Raw genomic sequence first — 23,574 nt, forward strand, 5'->3', positions numbered from 1 at the left:
CATCGTATCAACAATCTCAAAGCGCTTTACAATTATTACCCCGTTCATCAGGCCACGAGACCACGCGGCAGCCGATATCAGCGCACATTCGGTCCTCTACCCTCACAGGTACCCATTTATACTCCTGGGTGGAGAGAGGCAATTGTAGTTAAGTGTCTTGCCCAAGGGCACAAACACCATGTTCCTGGCAGGGTTCAAACTCACGCACCTTCGTACAAGAGTCAAACGCCGTAACCACTGGACCATGGCGTTCTACATCGCATGACGTTTTGGCTGGTGACTGGTTTCTGCTAAGCAAATCTATTTTTGTGCTTAGCAAATGTCTTGTCTCAGCAGATCCATTACATTTCCCCTTGTAGTTGCCAGAATTAGCTTCAGTTATTCAATTTGACAAAGTATTCTTCACTGTTGTTATCGCATTCAGCACTTCCCTGGATTTTGCAAACCCAAACTCCCAACCCAAACCCACCTTGCCTTCTTTAGGACTTCACAGATGAACTTTATCCTTTAAAATTTATAATATTAGCGATTGGTGCTAGGTTTTAATAACCATAAAGTTTAATTTGACAAGTAAGATAACATAGATTTGTGTGTGTTTTTTTGGTGGAGTTTTAGTATTCATTAAGATACCAAGAGACCCTTGAAGATTTTGTTTTTCTTAATAGCATCAATTACAGTAGGAATCTATCGGAGACGCAAGTTAGGTAATCGAGTAGTTCTGATTGGTCCAAAGTTTAGAAGTTTCCATTAGCTAAAAGGGGTGGTCAATCTTCGTGATAAGTTCTTTAGTTTGTAGTTAACTAAGCCACCATTATAAAAATTACTTCATTCAAAATGATAATGGTTGTACCATGTCGTTGGAAAGCACTTGATGTCTAGTGGTCACATCCTTTTTGAAACCATTGCTAACTATGATTGTCATTTGTTAAAATGCCCTTGTCCATTACTGTCAAATAAAGATTGAGTAAAATTCCCCTACAAGGTTATATCTGCTGAGGCTGCAGTCATTTCTCACAATCTCTGCTTGTTATTTTGTTAAGTGCCGTCATCATCATCATCAAGAAGCAACAGCATCAACCGCCGGTTCAAGTGCATGCGCACCCCCTCCCCCACACCCTACCACCAATCCGGCCCCTACTTCCAAACGAACCCAGCTATCAATCTTATCTTTGCGCGTAGTACATAAATGAAAATTAAGTTAGCGCCGGAAAATTTTTCGCTGTGCGGCAACCCCTGGTCCGAATTTTATGTTTTTGGTATCAAAAGATGCGCAAGACTCGAGGCTAAAAAGTCATAACAGCTCGGGTCGTGACCATTTTTTTATTGCTATCGCGGAAAAAGTTGAGGGGGGCGGATTTCGCCCCCCCCCCCCCCCGGTCCCTTTCGGGTTAAAATGCAGTTTATTGGGTTCTAATTCTAACTCGTCTCCTGGCAACTGTTTTCCTTTTTCTAGTATTTTCTGGACATTCCCGTCGGGTATTAGTCACCTGCAGATTACCCGACCGTCCCTATGTTCCTGCGATATCCACACACTAATGATCTCATCTACTCCGCATTACCCGCAGACGCTAAACGGGTGTTACATTATTTATTTGGACAGGTGTCAATATGAGTAATAAAAATAAAAGAAAAACATCATAAAAGGTTGGGGTTTTTGCTTCAACTGTAAATTCCGTGTAGTATTAGCGTAAGTATTTCGGAGGATTTAAACCCTTATATTCCTTGTTGACTCCCCTTCTAGACCGACAAAAGGTCTATTGTCCGAGCTCTGTTGCGATGTTTCGTTATTAATTAGGCCTAACTTCTTCCTGTTGACAATGTTTGTCAGGAAGGAATCTGTTTGTAATTCACAATATTGTTTTATCCCAGTTTGTAATATGAACTTATTGCGGTCCGATTTTTGTTTTCTTTTAAAATATAAAATAGGTAATTAAAAAATTGAGTGCCATGTTCCGAAAGACCATATAATATACACATTGCTTCAGTATTCATATTCCTCCAAATCATCACACACAAAAATAATTTAAAGGTATTGCATGCGAGGTCAATCTCTAGAGAAAAAAAAACAATTTCATATAGCTCTTCGCCTTCTGGGCATCATCAATTTTTAACTGTTCTCGACTTCTTTGATCCACCGTCCGCCACAAAAGAGAAGACAACTCGATGATATGAAATAGTCACTGACTTATCGAATAGATGATGAAGTATGACATTGAATTTTTTTACGAATTAATTGGCAAGAAAATATTAATAACAAAATATTGATTTACGGGCGGTTTTATGAAACGAGAAATCCAATTGAGAAGTTAGCGGAAATTAATATTTTAAATATATATTCCTCAATATTTTTTTTTAATATAACACAAATCTTGCATATTGTATAATTTCTTGTTTTGCTTTTTATACAAATCGCCACAGGCCACAGAACATTTTGTTCAAACGTAACCTCCCCCCCCCGGCCCCCCTCCCTTCCACCCGAAAAAGGCATGGCCACTATCCCCCCCCCCCCCCCTTCCCCCATTTTTTTTTTTTTTTTAAAGAGGGCGGGGTTTGGGTGACATAATCTACTGCAGTACAAGGCCCTCTTTTCCAGCCTAATCAACCCTGTCTGTTTATTAAATTATTTAATGGTTCTTAACATCCGCCGACTGGCCTCCCAGGTGTACATGAATGACGTCACTCCGTTTATTTCTCTTCTTAAAGCGCGGGTTTTTGCGTTGCCATGGCGACCGGCGTCGTTCAATTATCCAATATCGTGAAATTTAACCCCGAGTCGTGGATTTGGTGGAGTAGGGGACAGGATGAAAAAAAAATCTGCCCGGTTTTGTAAAAAATGTAATTTCTAGAAAAAAAGGACTGGTTTGTTGATTTATTGCTTATCATCAGCAGACAAAGGTTTGACATCATCAGAATTACAGTCCGAATGTGGCAATAAATTATTGTGTGAAAAAAAATCCACGAAATTACCAGAGTTGAGCATTTTGCTTGATGTGCGGTTGCAGACGCGCCGAGTGAACGTGTTGGAAATTAATGTAACAATATGCTGTAGTGTATGATAATGATTTTTAAAAAAGTAAGAAAAGGGAAGGAAATAAAGAATTTTACAAAATATCTGTCAATAATGGTCCAGGATTTTAATAACAGAATCGATTTACTTCATTTTAGGCGAAGGTTCGACATCGACAACCACTAGAATAATTCCACCATGGTATGAGCACACACAAAATGAATACAATTTAATTTTGTTAACACTGTTGAACAGCTAGCCGGGCACGCATGTTATTTTTATTTTCCACAAATGACCTGCAAAATTAATCCCTTCAAATTAATGACATCCATCGAGAAACTGGTCTGAGTGGTCCATCTCTTTCCAACACTATGCTCGACAGGGACTTGGGCCCAACTCATCAAGTCATCATGAAATGAATGGATGAAGAAGAAGAAGAACAAATTAATGACCCACGTATTGCCAGTCCCGGATTGTGAGTCATTTAATGAACTTAGAGGGGGAAAAACGACGAAAGGCCTAATTGTTATTCCTGGAAAAAAAATAATAAAAGGATGTCTAATTATGTTGTTCAAGGCCGGTGTGGGTTTCTTGTTAACATAAAGACCCAAAATGATTGATTATAATTTTTACTCGCCCCTACTCGGATGAAATTCAACCTCAGCTCCCAAAATTATCTCAATAAATAAATATTTAGTTTGTCCATCAATGAAACTAGCTACCGAATTGTACCGTTTGATAGTAACTCAGTAAAACTTTCAAGTGAAAAAGAGGAGGTCAAAATCTTCGGGGAAAAAAATAGAGGAACGAACAGGATTGGATGAATTTTAGAGTGGACACGTGGTGGGCGAAGGAAAGCACGCCCCCATACGGGTACGCGCGTGTGCCAAATTTCTGCTAAAATTAAAACGTCGAGCACATGGTGAACACACACATAGTGCAACCTACGTGCATTCAACATAGCATCGCATGCACTACACGTCAAAATACGTACGGTACGAAGCGTATACTGCGATAATCATGGCGTCTTTGGACACGACGGGCCCGGTGTCTCCCTCCGTTTCGCCCGGGCGCAGGACCAAAACCACGGTGAAGAGCACTTCTTTGGAAGATTCCAGCGACAGTGAAGGAGAGATCGAGCCATCCAAGGCTTTCCACAGGCGGGTGTCCACTTCCAAGCAGATAAAACACAAGGTAAAATTCATCGTTCATTTTCTTCCGGTTGTTATTTTGTACCTAGCGCTGTGCGGCAGAACGATTGCAACATTACAATGTTTACTGTATGGATTTGCACTGCATCTGAAACGTGAAAAAAAATATGCGAGTTCTGGAAAATACCCTTATTTGCGCTGTTAATGTTTATTTGTGGAACGAATGTTGCATCCTTTTTCTTCATATATTATCTCAATGAAGGTCAGTCATTGCAAAAATATTGAAAAGACACGAATTTGGGACTAACAAGTAAGAAACATTTCCAAATTTGTTAGAAAAAACTTACTGAAAATAATCTCAACTCTCCATAGACTTTGTACACAACCACAGAAGTGGCGTCTGGATACTACAATCTTTCCTTCTTTACTGTCGTGTTTTTAATCAAATCCTACTTTTATTGAATCGTTTTTTCCTTATTTTTTTAAGGGAAAATAAAGTCCGAGAGCCATTCGGTTGATACTTGTCTGGTTCCAAGAGCCAAAGATCATGATGTTGAATATTGTCAGGTCAGGGAACCAGAGGTTCGGTAATGATGCCACTGCGATTTTTGTAATGACTGACCAGTGGCCGAGATATAATTTGTTTACAAATATGATACTGCAATTGTGTCTTTTGTCTCGGGACGAAGATGTGTCAAACGTGTAAACATAGCAGATGTTATCATCATCATGATCATGGATATTTTAATTTTGATTGCAAAACAAAGGCCTGTAGTATGCATGTCAGTTGGCTGTAGCGTATAATTTAATTGAAATTTTAAATTTAACTGCTTTGAGTTTTACTGATTATTTTTGACGATAAGTTCATCGACGCCGCATTGACCATGGCTTAGATTTGGTAAATTATATAATGCCCATTGCGGCCACTGATGGCCAACATTTTCCAACTTGTATAGTTCTCCTTCTTTGTTGGTTTTGAATATTTTTTTCAAGCAAGACCTGTAAACAATCGAAGGATATTAAATCTGATGGTGTCATTTAGGCACACAGCTTTAAAGAAAAAGCCATTTTTTTTTACATAAATATTGGTTCAAGCTGCAGAAGACATTTAAACAACCTCTCTGGGTATTAATTATATTTGTATAGAAAAAAAATTCAGATGATATTTGTTGGTGCGATGATTCATATTTTCTCATTTTTACATTGAAATTTGAATCTTTATACCTGTTCTTTCTCTTAGAAGTGGCAGTACTGGTACTTTTAATCAGTGGTCAGATTAATATCCAGATTTTAAAAATTTGGTTCGTATTCCACTATTTGGTTTGGATTTTTGGAAACCGTATATTCGAAACCAATTGTAACAAAAAATAAGCCTTCCATTTTTTGTGTGACACTTGCTAATCCCTACATGTACCTACCCTTTTCTGACAGCCCTTACCCTCATTGTTTTATGGGAAAAATGAGGAAAAAAAGATCCTAAACCATCAATTTCTACCTAAATGTACCTTGACTACACGCAGACGCTTCCATTTGATTGTACACAACAAAAATTGCCCAAAAAAATTTCTCTACTTACCTACCCTATTTTTGAATGCAATGTAATCGGAAGCAGAACTATTTGTTTTTGGCCTTTGTTAACTGTTATTCGGTTTGAAAAAAATTAGGATCTACCGGATTTTGAAATCTCTGAATTCTTCCACCACTACTATAATGCAGTGTCTATAATTCAAGTAACTGGTAGAAACAACATCATTTAAAAGTACAGTAAGTCTTTGAATTATAAATTCACTTTCATTTTACATACATGTACCTTATCATATTACAGACAACATAACGATATGAATATCTTATCAGTGTTGCTTGGCAACATTCTCACCTCTGTAGTTAACAAGTTCACACCTTCCCACAAAGTTGTCAGGTTGACATTTGAACATGAAAATTGCTCTCTTTATCTCGGTAGGCCTATATAATAACATTTTCAATGTATATTATTACCATACTTTTTTATAGACACAATCATAAAATAATGCAAATAATTTTGTTTTGGTTCTAGCTGAAGATACAAACATCAGTCTAAATAATAGGAATTAAGAATTACTGTACAAAGTGTTTGCATGGACTTAAAGGGCTGCTGCACTTGTTAAGAGTTCATGTAAGTACGTCGTCAAGCCAACATTCATTTCAGGGAATTTGTCGTCGTACCACTCCGCTAGTTATGATGTCATCATGATACATCTTGCAATTATTGTGCCGTTCCGGACAGACCAGCCAATCGATTGTCCATCAGAGACAATCCAGCATGGTCGTAATCTAGCGTCCCCGTCCTTCCCCCTTTCCCTCACCCACCACAGTTCCGTCTCACTCCACCTGCCTCCCTGTCAGTGTTCACTGAAGCGATTTATTGCTTTCTGCCGACCCGACCTGGAGACTTAACCGAAAGACGAACCACGAGAAACGCCAGCAAGCACAGCATGTATTGAATTACAGGCCATAACAGCCTCTGGTGAAGAACCAGCGCCATTAATTATTGCTGAAATGAAATTTGGGATCATTTGATGAAGATCCGTACCAGAGCTGACATTTATTAAAATAGATTTCAAACACTTGCAAGTGTGTGTAGTTTTTTTTACGAACTGCCGTTTAACGTGTGTACAAATTTACCCACACGTGTTTCCTTTGTAATATCCAATTGAGCACATGTTATGCACATCAAAACTTTCATGTTTTTCCTAAATCTTTGGAATATGTTATGTTATTATGCATCAAAGTCTGGGACAATCTGCTGCAATAAAATACTTCAAATTAATTCAGCCAGAACAATGCCCATTCTGTTTATTAATTAATTAAAACAGCTTTGCTATGGTTACAAAATATTAATGACTACATGTACATGTACTTAATGCCATACATGTTTTAACAACTTTTTTTGTCAATTTGCATCAGATCATGAATACAAATCTTGCACAATTTTGTACTGCACAAGGAGGTGTTTTCCCAACAAAGGATACGCATAATTATCTTCAATTGAAATCAGCGTTGTCAAACAGGATGTGCCATGTTAAAAGGATATCGCACAGAATTAGCGATTTGAGTTTCCACACGATAGTACTCTCTAACAATGGTTGATACTTCACATGTGAAGCTACGGGACCGGTACACACGTATTGCTAATTCAGATGTTTCAGATGCTGTACGGAGATACAATGTAGTTGTATTGCAAGTGCCAAACGTAAATGTTGAAGATTCGTTTGTCCTTGATTCATGGAAATTAGAGTAAAACAAGATGACCGAAGTGATGTGAAAGCCAAACGCAAATTACTCTCCAGAAAAAAGAGAGAGAAATGTAAATTTTGATTTGAAAGGCATTCAGGATTGTGCCATTGTCATGGTCGTGCTTATATCTGTATCTGGGGCAGGGAAATGTCCTGTTTCAAAAACAAAACCTTGACTTGTCCCAAGATCGTCTTGAACGGGTTGAATCTTCTCTTTGCCCCCAAATAAAGAGTGAGGCCCCTGCCCCACCCCCTTTTGGGTGTTGAGATTGTAAAATTCAGAGTGATAGCTGGAGTTGTGACATTACTAGATACACATGTCGAATCAAAATGTGTTCCAAAAATGTTGGCGTTGCTCCAGACTAACATGATTATAGGCCTATAGATGTACTTTGGATGTACCACACCATGACATCAGCAAAAAGCTTACAAGTCAATTCCGGTGGAGAAAGGTTTTACAGGAATTTTGTGACTAATTTCCCCTGTAAATTAACCAAGAGGAGTATTTTTATCCTCCACACCCTTTTTTTTCGGCGCCTAATTTACCTGGCCGCGACTGGTTGTGGTCTCTTCATCATTTATCCCCGAGTCCTCATTTACGTTTGCTGTCACTGCCGCTAGTCGTCACTTTAGCGCTACGCATCCGCCGGGGGATGCTCTATTTCCTTGCTTTGGTTTGCATCCGTTGACGACTTTGCTCCTGACATCATTGTGACATCATCATCATTGTGGCTTTTTTCATTAGGTTCATTTTTCAACCTAGAGGAAGTACATGTCGTCGTCAATTCTTTTAACAACAATTTCCTCACTAGGGAATGAGCTACAAATGTGTACACTTGTGTCTTTAGTGATTACTTTCGTTATTACCATTCTGTTTTTATGCAAACATTTTTTTTTAAATTTAGATATAGGCCTAAACTGTTGAAGCTGTGTGTTCAGTAAGTGAACCAGCATTTTTATCCACAAATTTACATACCTGTACAGTAATGATAAAAACCCTTTCCAGGAATGTTGTTTTAAAGGGAAAATACAACATTTGCAAACATCAAAAAATAAAACTACCAAATCATTTTGAAATACCTTGCTGGACTGTTAGTGAATGACAGTGTAAAGCATCCTGTAAAATCATGGCACCTGGTATACTGTCATTTTCAAGAAAAGTGGTATTTTTGTATCAATTTCCAACGCTGATCGGCCGATCAGCGTTGGAAACAACTGGCTTTTTTTTCAAATACTGGCCCCAATTGACCATCGCCCTTGTTTGCAATCGATTACAAACCTATGAACGGGTACGAGCCAGCTAGACTGGTTCCCTGACCTTACAATTCCCCAATGTATGTAAACTGCTCTGTTTCTTCTTATATGGAGTCAGGGAACCAGACTACAGGAAAATGATCGTTTTTCTTGGTTTTTATAGCATTTTCGAACCCAAAACCTCAAAAAAGTCAGTGTAACTATATTTGCTATATATTTCCAACCCCCAATTCCATCCATTTCTGAAAATTAAAACAAAAGCAAATGATGTATATATTCCCTTTAATTCAAACTTTTGTGTTTACTCATGAACCCTTAAAATATGTGTACATGTACATTATGTACAGTTCTACCTGTACAACAGAATTACCGGTACGCCTTCTACGCTTTCTTTAAACATGAAACAAATTTTACAAATTCTATCATCATTGCTACCATCTAAATCTGACTAATTTCTAAAATATATGACCCATTACCACTCACTCAAATGAATTTAATGTTGGATTTCGTATACATTTTGTAGACGGGAAAAGACTGTAAAAAGTTAACACATTAATACATCGTACCTTTACCGTTCATGTACATGAACAATGTAATACATGTGTAAGGCAACCGCAACACCGCTAGACACGGGTGTGGTCATTATACGCTTCCATGCACCCAACGGGAATGACTCAGCGTCACCATGGCGATTTATGCACGCAAAAGAGGCTCCCTCCCGTGGAAAAATTCCAAGATGAAGTGAATTAAAACGCTCCTCGCTTGTTATTTCCTGTGTCAAGCCACCAGGACAAAAGAAAAGGATCAAATCTGCTGCTTTTTGGCTATTGTCCGTTTGCGGACATGTCTGTTTTGTTGGTTCTTACAGTGTGGAGATGGAACTTGTTAATTAACGCAACCTTTGACAGTTTGGTTCATTGCCAAAACCAGCAGGCTTAATTCCGCACGGAGTTTTTTAAAAATGGAAATATTTAATTTTTATCAGTCTAAATGAATAAATTCTGACGTTTTGTTTTTACCCATCTATCGGCCTACAGTGAACCAGGTGGATCATAATGTTTTTTTATTCCTTACATGTACATGTACATAGTTCAAACTTGAGTTAACTTGAAGTTCACATGGTAAAATGCAAGACATCATGATAAATAAATTACAATCATACTAAAAAAAATAAAAGATCTGGCTAACTGACCCGTCCTTTGTACATAAAGTGAATTTATAAAATATTCATAACAAAATCAACTTCTCTAATCACAGCCATTGTAAATTCTACATGTACCTTGATCCATCTCATCCATAATTTATATAAATATTGCAGGATGAAATTCCATTTCAATTGAATTAGGAAAACCCACACAATTCCTAGTACGGAAACCCGCTGTAGATAACGAAATCAAAAGAAGAAGAGAAAAAAAAAAACACCCAGATGAATTGCACCATTAGACGCGTGGGTGGGTTAAGTACACTTCGGTTAAGGACAAGTGCAAATTTCAGCTGAATTTTCGGAAGCCGTGGGTGAGGAATTGAAAAGGTTAGGTGCCGAGGAGCTGATGCTGAATCCAAGGCATACGGGGAAATTGTATCGCTTTTATTTAGTTTCTTAAAAAGGATCTGTGATATAAGCATACCCTCGATTTCTTCAAAATCCAGCAGGAGATTTGGAAGTATTTTGCAGGTATTGAGAAAGAAGTTTCAGAGCTAAATATAATACACTAAATGTACGTGTGTGGTACATTGGGTTTGAGGCACTTTCCAAGTTTAAAAATTGAAAGAATTTTAGAATGTGCCGCAAGGATTAGATTAAATCATAATGTTAGGTCATAGGGGAGAATTCAGGAAACCAAGAAATGGCTTGAAAGTTGGGGGAAAGGTTATAAGTTTGTTGGGCATTTTTTTAAGAAAATTAAATTTTCCAAAATTGAACTATATAATACGTTAGTTTGTATGTTTTAATTATTTCCCCTCACTATTTTGATATGATCATTTCATTAATTAATCTAATTAGTATTTTTAAGCAATTGTATTTTGATCTTACTTTTTTTTTGAAAGCCATGTATGTATTTTATCTCAATGGAAACAAGATGTCCTCTGAGCTTGACAAATATCCTAATTGCAGTGAAACTCCTTGTGTGAATATCAGTTAACTACAAACCGAAAGTAGAACATGAAGAAAGGCATTTTTTTTGGGAGGGGTGGAAATGTATTCCCCCCCCCCAAAAAAAAAAACATCCCAAAATGTTGACTAGTAAACTAGGAGGTAGAAATGCCCCTCTGCCAGCTTGCATTATAAGAATATCGAGTTTGTAAACATGCAAGCATCAAGGAGAGGATATCACATTCGCTTGTAATGTGACGTGCAACAGCGAGCTACATTTGTAATACACACCGTATAGGCCTACAGATTGGCAGCATGGACACCGAACACACGCTGAGAAGTGCACTAGCGTCCCATGGATAGAAATTTTCTCCGAACCCTGCAAGCCACTTTTACCCTGTCTTGGCTCTAAACACGGACTCGCTCCGTCGCATTAGCCTAATTAATTTGCAAGCAGGATCGGACAGGTGTTTCAATAAAAGCCAACAGTCGGAGAGCCACTTCGGGAAAGAGACCGAGATATTAAGAGAGAGAGACTTAGGGTAAGAGAATCTCCTCTGATATTCTGTGACTTCTCAGGTGAAGGAGAAGAAAACTTGTCCATGTTTTCACAGGAACTTTGTACAGCTGCCGGGCGCCGGCTGGCTGGTCGTTCCCGTGAGGGTTGATGAGTTAATGGCCTGACTAGTTACTGCTTGATAAAACTCGTCAGGGAACGTGGGACGTTGGCCCGCACCGATGCACTTTCTACTCTGCCAGTCGTCATTGTTTAAGGGGGAAGTGGCTTAAAAAACCTTTTTGAAAACACTGCGGTGTTAAAGGGGGCTCTGCATTACAATCAATATTTCAGGAATAGCAGAGTTCCAAGATGTTTTTTGTGACGCAGGCTAAAGACAACAGCTGGAATATCTCTCATTTTGCTCCATGGGCTCTGATTGTAGTCACATTCAATCGCTACATGTAGTGGTTTCTTGGTTCACGAATAGCCTCCCAGTTTGACTGATCAGAGACTTCCCACCCATTTTTTTTTACCATTACAGCTCTGGAGCACATTTCATGTGGCTTCTCACTCATCACTTTTTTTTGGCTTGAATGTGAGCTGAATGGAAACACTAAACAAAAAATGGTCTCGACATTTGGATTTCGTTTTTTTTACTCACCCTGTACAATTTGAATAATCTTCAGTTCTACCTTCCTTCAATTGTGGAAACGACATCCGTCTACAAATGACATATTGATTTCTCGTCTTTAATTCTTCATATTTTCCCTTTCCCCCGTGCACGGATGAAATCCGTAGCCTCTGGAAATGCCTTCTTAGTGCGTTCTTCCCGACGGAACAATGTGGACGTCGTTGCTCTTTCACTCAAAGGTCAAGCGGACCAGCTGATTCAATGAACGTTTGGTATTTTCCTGGGGCGACCGTGACAGATAGTCTCCCTGTGCTGTATGGGTCCTATTTTGTTCTTTCTTGCTCATTGCGAATAACACCCACTCGCTGTATTGAAATCCATCAATTACATGTATGTCGAGAGATGTCAAGCTGAGTCGCTAACATTTGGTGTGTTTATCCTTTCAAGTACCACTGCATGTTGGGTGGATGTGTGCGCCTATTTGGTGGATATGAGCGCTTAATGAATCCGTATTAGAAATGCTACTTTAGACTGGATGACTTTTGATGAATTGATAACCACTCTAAATCACATGTACTTGAATGTGCATTTATAATTTTACAATTACATGTACGTCCATGTACGTTTATAACATAATACTCCCCTTCAAAGTCTTAAGGACTTCTGCTGCTGAATGGGTTTTAATTCACCCCAATTGAGAATTGGGCTTACTAACCTAATCATTTAAAATAAACTTCATTTGTGCTTGTGTTTGGGACGTTCATTTAACCTGATTTACTTCATCCTTTTCTCCTACTGGGTATCCATCAATTCTCGGCCCACTCAAGATCACCTTGTCTTGTATGGGTTTAAGTTTTTTTGGGAATTGCACCCAGCTACCCACTCATTTCTTTATCATTGGTGCCCGAAGGTTAAGCCAGTTGAGATACATGGATTATATCCCTCTCGGGAATGACATGTACGCCTACGCCTACCTGATACATGACACAGGCTGTCGGTGTAAATCACATACGCCTCAGGGTGCTGAGCTTGTTTGCTGAATGTTGATTTACAGCTCAGGGCACCTGCCTCCCATTCACAGCCTTCCTTTACTGCATGGGTTTTACACCCACTGAAATTTACGCCCCCTCAACTTCAGAGGCCCACTGTATATGTCTACTAGCGCAGTTCTGAAAAAAAATCCCCTTGGGTTTCTCTCTAATGCTTACGTGTGCATAGCGTAAAATTCGGAGTAAGAATTCATTGCCAATTTGATTAGTCCCTGAATTACCTCAAATTGTCATGAGAGGCCATCAAATGTCACATTGTAACGATTCATCATTGTATTAATAATTGCAATTCGAGAAACTGCAGTGGCATGACATAAAGATCCTTAAGGACGAGGGAATTGAGGTTCTTTCCATGATGTGCAAATCTGTAAACTTTAGGCCTAAACATTGGAAATCCTGTGGATTAAGCTATCAATGATTATTTTATTCAGTTGCAAAATGTGGAGAAAATTTGAAGGAATTTTTTTTGTATAAATTGTCAAAATGTTGTACTAGCAGAATTCCGGTCTGACTTTTCAATATTTTTTTTTTACTCCGTAATACTGCATACTAGTTTACATTGAGAAGGATTTTTCCCACGGTGTGAAAGCTGATCACGGTGTAATTTATGTGTGTAAAGAAAATATGTTTTTTTTACGGCATTCCAGCAGCCGCACAAACGTCAGCCGATGAAACAATCACATGCCCGTTTGAACCTACATCTTGTCAAGTTCAGCCCCTCGGAAGCCCAAGTATTTAACCGTTACACAGGAGAGCAGACACATACACAAACGCTCCCAGTTGATGTATCATCTTGCCCTTTTCACTTGGTCGGCGGTACGTCAGCGCAGCAGCCGTAAATCACGCTGGAAATGTGCATGTCACAGGCTCCCAAACTTCCCATTTGGATAGGCCACCCAACGTCTCCTTCAATCAGACTTTTTTATTTTAGTTTTATTTTTTTAGGATGCTCTGTCCGTGCTGGTAATTCACTGACCCCCCCCCCCCCCCCCCCCCCTCACCACCGTTCGTCTTAATTCAGTCAATACCCTCGATAATTTGTCCCGTCGTCATCGGTCCGTGGGAAACGTAACGCGACACTTTAGCGTGTCCGCATTTCGATTGCCATCGGAGAAAGCGTGCCCTCAATATTGAATCTTGGAGCCTTGGTTTGTCATGTACACGGCCGGCCGGCATTGATCGTCTCTGCCCCAGCTCTGATATCCACAGTGACCTTTTGGCCAGTATACACGAACTTCGTGCTACTGGATAAATCGGTGCCAGTGCCGGTATTGCTTCGGTATTTATAGAACTCCGTACGGGTGTGACATGATGCCGGGATGCCTGAATCAACTCGTGGATTGACCAAGAAACAATAGTTTTGAAATGAACACTGCATATTCCTGTCAAATGAATAGATTAGTTTTTACACCTCCGTTCGTCCAAATTATTTGCCAGACCATTATCCCCTGTTTGTGAACCTATCGGTACTGCAAAAAGCTGGCTGCAAATTCAAAAACAAAAAACAATAAGTGGGATAAAAAAAATTTAAATAAAAATAAGGACATTTGTGAGGCTTTGTGAAAATAAGTCACAAAGGTAATCATTAAGTTTACATTGTAAGTGACTAACTACAAATGCAAATATGTGTGGCTAGGGGAAAAAATATTGTCAATAGGCCTACCAGGTAGATTACTGCAACATGTTGTGTAAATGTAACGGTTTTTTGTGTGTGTGTGTATAAAAAGCTAAGTTTTGTTAAAGCTCTCACAGGGAAACACATTGCATGTAACCTCTAAATCCTACTCATGGGGGGGGGGGGGGAATAAAGAGACAATCTTTTATTAAGGGTCAATAAACCCTCGGCACACTGTACTTCTCTGAAAATCCTGTCCCCCTTCCTCAACCAATATCTGATATCGCGTAAAATTCTACGAATCAATCATTCTATCGTAAATCCACACTGGCACACACCACCTTAGGGTATTCCCCGGCCCCGCAAACGAAATTGGTCAAACCGTCTCGGTCAATTTCTCCAAATCATCGCCGTGTTCTTCCAGCCCCTTCTCTCTCTTCTAATTTCATCTCCCGTGCTTGAGTAAGTTTCAAGTAAAACCCTGCCCCGTGGCCCTCGAGTCTGCATCTCACAGGGCCTTGTTCCAAGGAGACGGTTGCCGTCGGAAACCAATTTCTTGTGCCGAGTCCGGGCATCTTTTAAGGAAATGGAACTTAGCGGTGTCTCCACCGTTCATCTGCACCTGTGTGTTTTTCTTTCACTGAAGGTTTTTCACAAAAATTGTATTGATTTTTGTGGCTTGTGTAACAAATCTCTTTCCCGGCGCGGATCTATGGGACATTGCACGCTAACATGAGTAGGATTAGGTTTCCTTGGATACAATACCGTAGTCATCGCGAACCCTGAAAGTTGAGCTGAGCTACACGGACTCGCGCTGTTGTTTGAGGATTTGGGTTCATGCCCACGTTTTATACACACAGTGTAGACTCAGGTTTAAGACATGGTTAAATTTATTTAAAATGAATGAATTCTCCAGTTCCTCAATTTATACATGTACATGTACATGTGTTAGGGAGGAATTGTGAAGATTATTAGAAGTGCATCATCTACTAAAAGAATTGTCGTGACTTTTTCATGCTATAAAATTTATGTAGATTTAGAGAACTACAGTGTAGAAAACAAAATAAAAGGAGATTTAGAAAAGGATTAATTACGTCTTCTAAACTCTGTGAAAGAGAGAACAAAATAGCTCTTCAGTATCACCATAGCACCGGAGCTAATGCAAAAAAAAAAAGTTTCGAAAGCATGAGCAACTTGAATTTTTTTGCGAGCTGCAATGTTAGTGTTTCTCTTCGAACCCGGAAGTCCCCTTGGAGAAAATGTCCTTTACACAAAGGATTTACTGAAGTACATGTAGGGTACATTCAATACCATACCACATGTCTGTGGTCTAATTTGTCAATAACATGAGGCCAGATGATGAATTGACGTGGCGCTGAATTGTCTGACGGACTCCCTCAGGCTGCCCCAGAAAAGCAGCAGGGGGCTCTCCCAAACTGTAACAACCCGGAATCGAATCCAAAGAAATTGAGGGAATTCTCTTGAAAGTGCACACAATTCACACGTGAGGCATTTTCAGTTCATTTCATCAGTGTGAGAGTAATGCTGACCTGATTTTTCTTCTCTGGGAAGGGCTTGAGGTGAAATGAATTATGCACTTGAAGAAATCCCTGAGCAGATGCAAGCATGGAGAATGGAGTCTCCATTCAATGATTGAATTGAGATCATCCTCCAACACGTCTGTCGTGTCTGTACGTGTGGTGTATTACTGCCAAAGATCTCAATTTCTACGAAAAAGATACATGTACATTTTTATTCTGATTGCTTGGCCTACAGTTACGTACGGAAGAGAGGGAACGTGAATGAAAGGCCAAATTTGGGGAAAATATTTCCAATACACATTTTTGAAAGTTGCATATTGAGAAACGATTCCAATAACCCACTCTCTCCCTTTAAAAACGGCGGAAAAAAATAAGATCTAACTCTGTTTGCTGGCAAAAAATAGTCCTTCCAGTACTAAAAAACAAAACTGACATCAAAACCTTCGATTTATTTTCAAAGTCTCCCGTTTTCCAGGTACTCAAGTCTTACATTTCCCACACATATCCCTCAAAAACCTTGACCAGCTTGTTTCCAATTCATGATCACCCGTCTGACTCGGATTTCAAGCCCTTCAAACAATTCAGAACAAAGACACACAAACGAAGATACACAAGATCCTTTCCCTCTTTTTAAAGACGGAAGAAAAAAATCGCACACACTCTTGCTGGCCATTTAAAAGAAGACAAAGAAAAACGAAGAATAAAAAAAAGAAGAAAAAAAAAAGAACTAGAGCTTTGTAAAGGCCATCACCTGGAAGCTGAGATAGGACATGTAATACTTGAGTTCCTGGAAGCATTTGATTTAAGCAAAGCAGTTCAAGGGGAATTTGAACCACTCGGGAGGTGTTCGTGTCAAGACGGTTGCGATCTTAGACCATCAACGACGGTAACGTGAACAGGAAACTTAATATCAAGCACCGGTACATCCCAGGTATGCACATGTTGAACACTTAAGAAAACAACCAGGAGGGAATGCAGAATGGATGTTTCTTGGGTCGCTACTGAAAGTTGGTGGGTTTGGAATCGGGAGGTGCAGAGGTGACAACATTAATAGGAATGTTTTTCAAAGTCCTCGTGTTTCTGGAATGAAACAGTTGAATCCTATGAGTACATTAACATCTATTCATCGGTGGATGGTTTGGTCCCAAGCTAAGTAATCCAAACTAATGCTCAAAATTATAGTTTTGAAAGCTGAAATTAATTTGATGATAAGTTGGTGTTACATTGTATGAAGAGTCCATGGATGTTTTGCTACCGAAATTGCTGGTTTTTTAATATTTTTTTAGTGCTTTCTACATGTATGTTTAAACAAATTTATACACTGTTGTGTACCGGTACATTGTGTTCACTGGTCTGACTGTAAAACGTAGGGGGGGGGGGGGTGGAAAGTAATTTTTAGGAATGTTCCAAGAATATTTTGGAATAGTTTTGTTGAAGTCTTGGAATTAGTTTGGGAATTATGTTTTTTTCTCATTATCTTTTTTTCCCTTTAATAAAACTAACGATTTTGTGTTTTTTTGTTATGGGGGGGGGGGGGGGGGACTACATGTAGACAGGAATGACGAAGAGGATCTTTAAAAATTGAAATGATGGAATGACTGTAACCATCAGTGCAACAGTTATTAAAAATTGCTGTGATTGAAAAGAGACGCATGGGTACCTTACCTCAAAGCTCAACTTAATAAGCAGGCAAATTGCATTGCACTTTTTAACAGCTGCCCTCCCTGGCTTTCACAAGGAAAATATTAAAAAATTGTTTCTAGTCATGATCTCTATCCATTTGTCAGAAAGAAATCAAAAACAAAAGTAAAAGAAAAGAAAAGACCAAAAGAGTTTTGCGGCACGAAACGTTTATTGGCAGGACTGGCTGACGGTGTGGCACGGCAGTGTTTATTTTGCATCCAGGGTGGAGTGGGCTCATTTCCTTAGATCGTCATGAGATCTTCTGGACTGCTTGAGAGAAAAACCCAAACGATTTGACGTTTAATAAATGAGGCCATTGGAATCTGTATGTTTGGAGTGGCTCATATGAACCTTACTGAAGTATGGCCGAGGTATTTTAATGTTGACGTTTGGTTATTTCGTGACCGCAACGATGACATTTAAAACCTTTGCGGAAAAAAAATACCACAGGATGTTTCCACAACAACATCAACATAGTTTGGGAATTGTGAATTTATGCTGTTGAATAATGTACAGGAGGCTTGGTTACCGCGGACATTTCGGAATAAAATCCACTTCTTACCGGGAGTTTAAATTCTGAACGGAATCAACTGCAAATGGCCCTGAAACACTTCCAGTTCACCTCCTAGTGCCAGTTCTTTGTGGCTGTTTTTGTTTCACAGTTGGGGACTAGGTCAAGTCTACCACTCGTGTTGATCATCCAGGTCATCCGGCGTATGGTGACAAGCGGTGTTTGTTTCCCTGCAACAGATCCGCTTGGTTTGAGAATTAATTAATATGTGAATGATAGCGTCATTTTATTGTTTTGTTTCGCATGGTTCCACTGCGCTGTCTCCGTTTGCGGTGTATGTGTGTGTGTGTTTCATCCATCATATGGCCTCCTTATTAATTTTTCCCTAGCTATATTCAATCATTTAACCTTTAAACTAATTGAGTTTTATTGGAGTCGGTGCCGTGTTTAGTCGATAAGGCTTGTATATTTGCCGACAAGTTACATGTAGGAGAAATACGTATATGTGTACATTTTGCACGCATGTAAAATTTCAATGTGGGGTTACAATGTACATGTACATGTATGTCAAACTTGTAACATTAATGCTTGGAACCAAAACTTTATTTTAATGTTGCAAGAGCATGTACATGTATATCAAATGACTTATTATCATTGCCAAATTTCAGCTCACAAACAATATTGTGATACATGTTAATACCTACTGGTAGATAGTCTCGCAAAATGATCTACTCTGTGTGTACCGGTACATGTACCGTACATGGCCCATTCCTGGTCCATATTTTATTATGTCCCTGTTACATCTGTATGTATACATGTAAGATTCTTCAATGTCTTCTATCTCCAAGAGAGATTACCTGCCGAACAAATAACAAGTTTCAGATTTTAAAGATACACGTTGCATGGCAAATTCCGCAGGTCCAGTGCAACATTGACTTGTTCATGTCAAACGTTTGGATTTCAGCTTTTTCCCTCACTTGCTGTGCACAAGAGTATAGGAGATTTCCAAAGTTCAGCTTTTTTACACCTTTTTCAGCTGTTTTCAGCTATTTTTATCAGTGGTCACTCACAGCCCTGTACAATGTACATGTATGATGTGCTCTGTACACAAAACACGTATCGTCAATAATGAGATATTTTACACCCAACTGAAAGCACTCCTTCTCCTTCAAAGTTCAAATAGTATGGTTATAACAAGGTATTTTGATTTGCAGAGGGAAGAAAGTCACCATTTTGTATTTTTCTGTCACACCAAGTCTCGTCAATGTAACCAACAGATGTCCTTATTTGATGTCCGGAACAAACTAAAAATACCGACCGTTGTTTGCTGCCCGGGTGTCCCCACTGCGCTTTTGTTTTCGACGAAAGGACAGACCCTGGATCCAGGGAAATCCAGATTGTCAACACTGGGCAAATTTACAGACCTGTGTACTCGTCCCTATTTATCTGTGTAGCACGTTTTGCTTACGTTTGGCCAAACAACTGGCCTGCTGTACTTTTGCTTTCAGTTCACTCTGTCCTGCGCTTGTGGTATCATAAAGTTATTAAAAGATGTACTTAAAGTTAATATTTACAACATTTGCAAACATCAAAAAACATAACTACCAAATTATTTATGAAATATTTTTCTTGACTGAAAGTGAATAATAGTCGCCTGTGAAATCATGGCATCTGGTGTGCTGTCACTTTCAAGAAAAGTGTACATGTAGTTTCCAACGATGGTCAGCCAACCATCGTTGGAAAAAAACTGACTTTTTTTCAAATACTGCCCCCAATTTACCAAATTTAGTTTTAAAGTCCGCATTTTGTTTGCCATCAGTTACACATCCGTGAAGGGGTGCAAGTCAGCTTGTCTGGTTCCCTGATCGGACAATTCTCTGATGTCTATAAATTGCACCGTTTCGTCTGAAGTAGGGTCAGGGAACCAAACTACAAAAACAACACTTTTTTCTTGTTTTTTTTTTCTCCAGCATTTATGAACACACAACTTTAACCAGGTCAGTGTAATAATATTTGCTATAAAATACTAACCCCAAAATCCATCCATTTCTGAAAATTACAGCACAAAAAAATGTTGTTTATTTACCTTCAAATACTTAGTGAATAAAATTGGCCAAGGTGAATTCTCTCAACCTCTTGAAATTCTTTTGCAAGGCAAGCTGCTCGCTATGGAAACTACCACTGAATGAATTCACATCAGTAGAATCTGATACAAATTTAACACATATGTGTCGTCCCTCAATGGCCATCCTAAACACTTCACTCATCATTCCATGAGATTCGATCAAAGTCCTAAAAATAGACCGATATATGTGGGATTTCAACAAACTACATGTGGAACAGTGCTCTGAAGTCACAAAATCTACCAGGTACAAATGTGCAACATGTGAACTTTCCCAGCTGGAATGTCACACAGAGCGAAGCGCTTGTTATGAATTTAAGCTGAACACAACATCTGCGTGAGGGACAGAAACAGTTTGCAGGACATGGGCAAAGTCCACTGAACTCGGGAAAATATTTTGGTTGTTTTTGGGAGAGGACCAAATCCCAAAAGATTGGTTCTAGACCGTATCACTACTCAGTGGATGAATTGACTGTGTGTGCCGTGTTGTATATATTCCAGAACCACGCTCAGTCAGTGCACTTTTGTCAGAGGGCATTTACTGGAGGAATGTTAGTGTACAGTTTTGCTTTTGGATAACGCTGTTCTGTGTTTGGATAACTGCTGGTGGAGTCGCAGGTATTCATCGGCTAGCAACCTCTGGAGAGTGTTAAAGTGAGAACAGTTTTATAACGTAGTGTAAACAAGTTATTGGAAGTGTCACATTGAGAATGACCAAGATAGGACGTTCATCTGAATTGGAGGATCTTTGTGTCTCTGAATTTTAAAGAATTTTTAAAATGTTTAGAAAAGGTGTCAGATTAATTACTTTGTTTGTACACCACCTTTAAATGCCTGTTATGAAGGATGGTGCATGTATTTGTGCAACAAGGGCACCTGGTATCCCGTCACCTTGAGGTGGTCCCTGGGGTCTGATGTAACATGTAGGCCATACCTGGGAACCGGTCAGGCAAATGAACATCCTGCATTAAAGGGGCAGTCGCCTCCAGAGTCAGCAACGCATGGAGAGAAGCATGGGTGAACTGCAGCAGTTGCAAGGCACACGGATGTACCTTTAAACTCCCCCTGCAGAAAGTTTCCCTATCTTGGCAGGCACAAGTTCAATCTACTTTTCAGTTCTGTTTCCGCCAAGGTTTCCCAGACACTTTCTACGACTGTCCTTTATAGCCATATACCAGGAAGTTTCAGTTGACCAAGGCATATGTGGAATCCGTAAAAATTAGCCACAGTTTTACAAAGGATTTGGTTGAAGGGGCTACCTGCACCTTTAGCATGTTGCTTGATCTACAGATGAGTCAATTTCATTTGAAAGTCGGGCATAATTGACTTCATTTCTTCAACAGCATGTGTAAAAACCTGCAGCTAGCTGGTCTTACTGATTTTATCCACGTGTGGTGCCATACTTTTCCGTCATCGACTAAGGTACATTGTACATGTATTTCCTCGTCCGGCTTTAATGTCTCGTTAACGGAACTAACCCTTTCACACTGCAGCTGTATGCCTGAATGCAGGCCTGGTCGGTCGGCTGGTCATCTAGAAAGCTGGAGAGATTCCAAGCAGCTTGGACTGGCTCTGTTGCTTGTTACGCCGCAGTAAACCAACTGCCACATTCTGCATCAGTGACTTTTCTCACGTTGGGATAATACGCAGGAAGAATTTATACTGTCTGATTCCATGGGTACTACATTATCCTGACATTTCACTTGGAACTATACCACTGCAGAATCATTTTTATTTGGATTGGTTTTCATCCTTGCGTAGTCAGGCACGACTCACTTTATTCAAGGTTTCACCTCTGAACTTTGAGATTTATTCAGAAGAAACTGAAAGTGATCCTTTCGGTGATGCACCGGAAATCATTTTGGAAGTGATCCGGGAAGTTTTGCATGGAATGTAAACAGAGCGTCGACCTTTTATTTTTACACGTTGTTTTTTGTTGGTGATCGCTTGGTGAGTTAGTTTTTCTTCCGATGATCTGCATTGAATGCTTGGTATGGAAGGATCACCGCTGTTGGAGCTCATAGGACCATGTAGCCAGCAGGAAGGCCCATTAGAAAACGTGGAGGTAAGACTCAAGTGTAAGACCTACTATGAAATAGGAGCAATAACAATCCTTGCTCTATGGTTGGAACCACAGGCACGTGTTGGTTGTACGCATTTACTCAATGCTCCTGTGTTTATCTTCAAGCAAACTTGAATCCTTGATCCTGATTGGTCGATCCATGGCAACAACAGTGTGATATGCCATATACCATGGTTCATATCGCACTCCGCGTACATCATGTGCGCGCTGTGGTGATTATAACAGTGTGATATCCATACCGATACCAGAGATGCCACTTTTCAGGTTTTAACCTGAATTCAGCTTTTTTTTCAAAAAGTGTGACAAATTAAAAGTGTTGGATTTGGTCTGAAACATCCAGAAAACACATTTTTGGAAGGGGGTAAGGGTAGTTTCAGGTGTTTTAGTAGTGTTTCATGCTTTTCATTGATATATTGGTGGCATCTCTGCCGTACCGGTATGTATGTATTTATATCGCACTCCGCGTATCGCATGTGCGTACTATTCTGCCGGACGTGTATTGGATAACCGCTGGAAAGTTCCTACAGCGTGTGCATTCCATCTTTACTGTGTGTCAGGTTTAATGGACGATAAATTCATTATCCCACTAAGAACAAGGAAAATGTAGTGCGTCTGTGTCGATGTTAAGTGATGGCTGATGATAGCCCACAAAAGGTCTTGATTATAACACACATTCTCAATCATGATAAGAGAAGTGTTCTTTTATTCAAATTGTAAAAGAAAACAAACATCAGATTTTGAACTTTCTGTTCATTTTTGGTGCCATTGGAAAACATACAAATTTGCAGTACTACCGGTATTTGTGTATCTCATTAAAATATGTCCAGTAATAAAATTAGATTAATGAATACAAACAAAAAAATGGTAATTCTCTCCACCTGTAACAAATTTAATCAAATAAAAAACAGCCTGGTCTCATAGCAAATTGATCTTTCATTGCAGTTTTTATAACCCTGACTCTGAATTGGGATACCGTACAACTCACTACATGTCTATGTTAATGATGGATCACCGACTTCATGTCTCGCGTTTCATGGCATTATCCTTCTCTTTTAGCAATT

General features: G+C 39.4%; 1 protein-coding gene across 3 annotated transcripts in view; it reads left to right on the forward strand.

The window, feature by feature from the left end:
- The first annotated feature begins 21,396 nt into the window (after positions 1–21,396).
- Positions 21,397–23,574, forward strand: part of LOC119724332 (diacylglycerol kinase delta-like) — a 59,640-nt gene continuing 57,462 nt past the window's right edge. For 2 of the 3 annotated variants that reach the window (XM_038195333.1, XM_038195332.1), the window contains exon 1: positions 21,397–22,495. In XM_038195333.1, coding sequence (XP_038051261.1) covers positions 22,415–22,495 — 81 coding nt within the window. In that variant the 5' untranslated portion in view covers positions 21,397–22,414. The remainder of the gene's footprint in view (positions 22,496–23,574) is intronic. The other variant, XM_038195330.1, reaches the window with a different exon arrangement.

Source organism: Patiria miniata, unplaced genomic scaffold (genome assembly GCF_015706575.1).
Source record: "Patiria miniata isolate m_02_andy unplaced genomic scaffold, ASM1570657v1 HiC_scaffold_18, whole genome shotgun sequence".
Lineage (NCBI taxonomy): Eukaryota > Metazoa > Echinodermata > Asteroidea > Valvatida > Asterinidae > Patiria > Patiria miniata.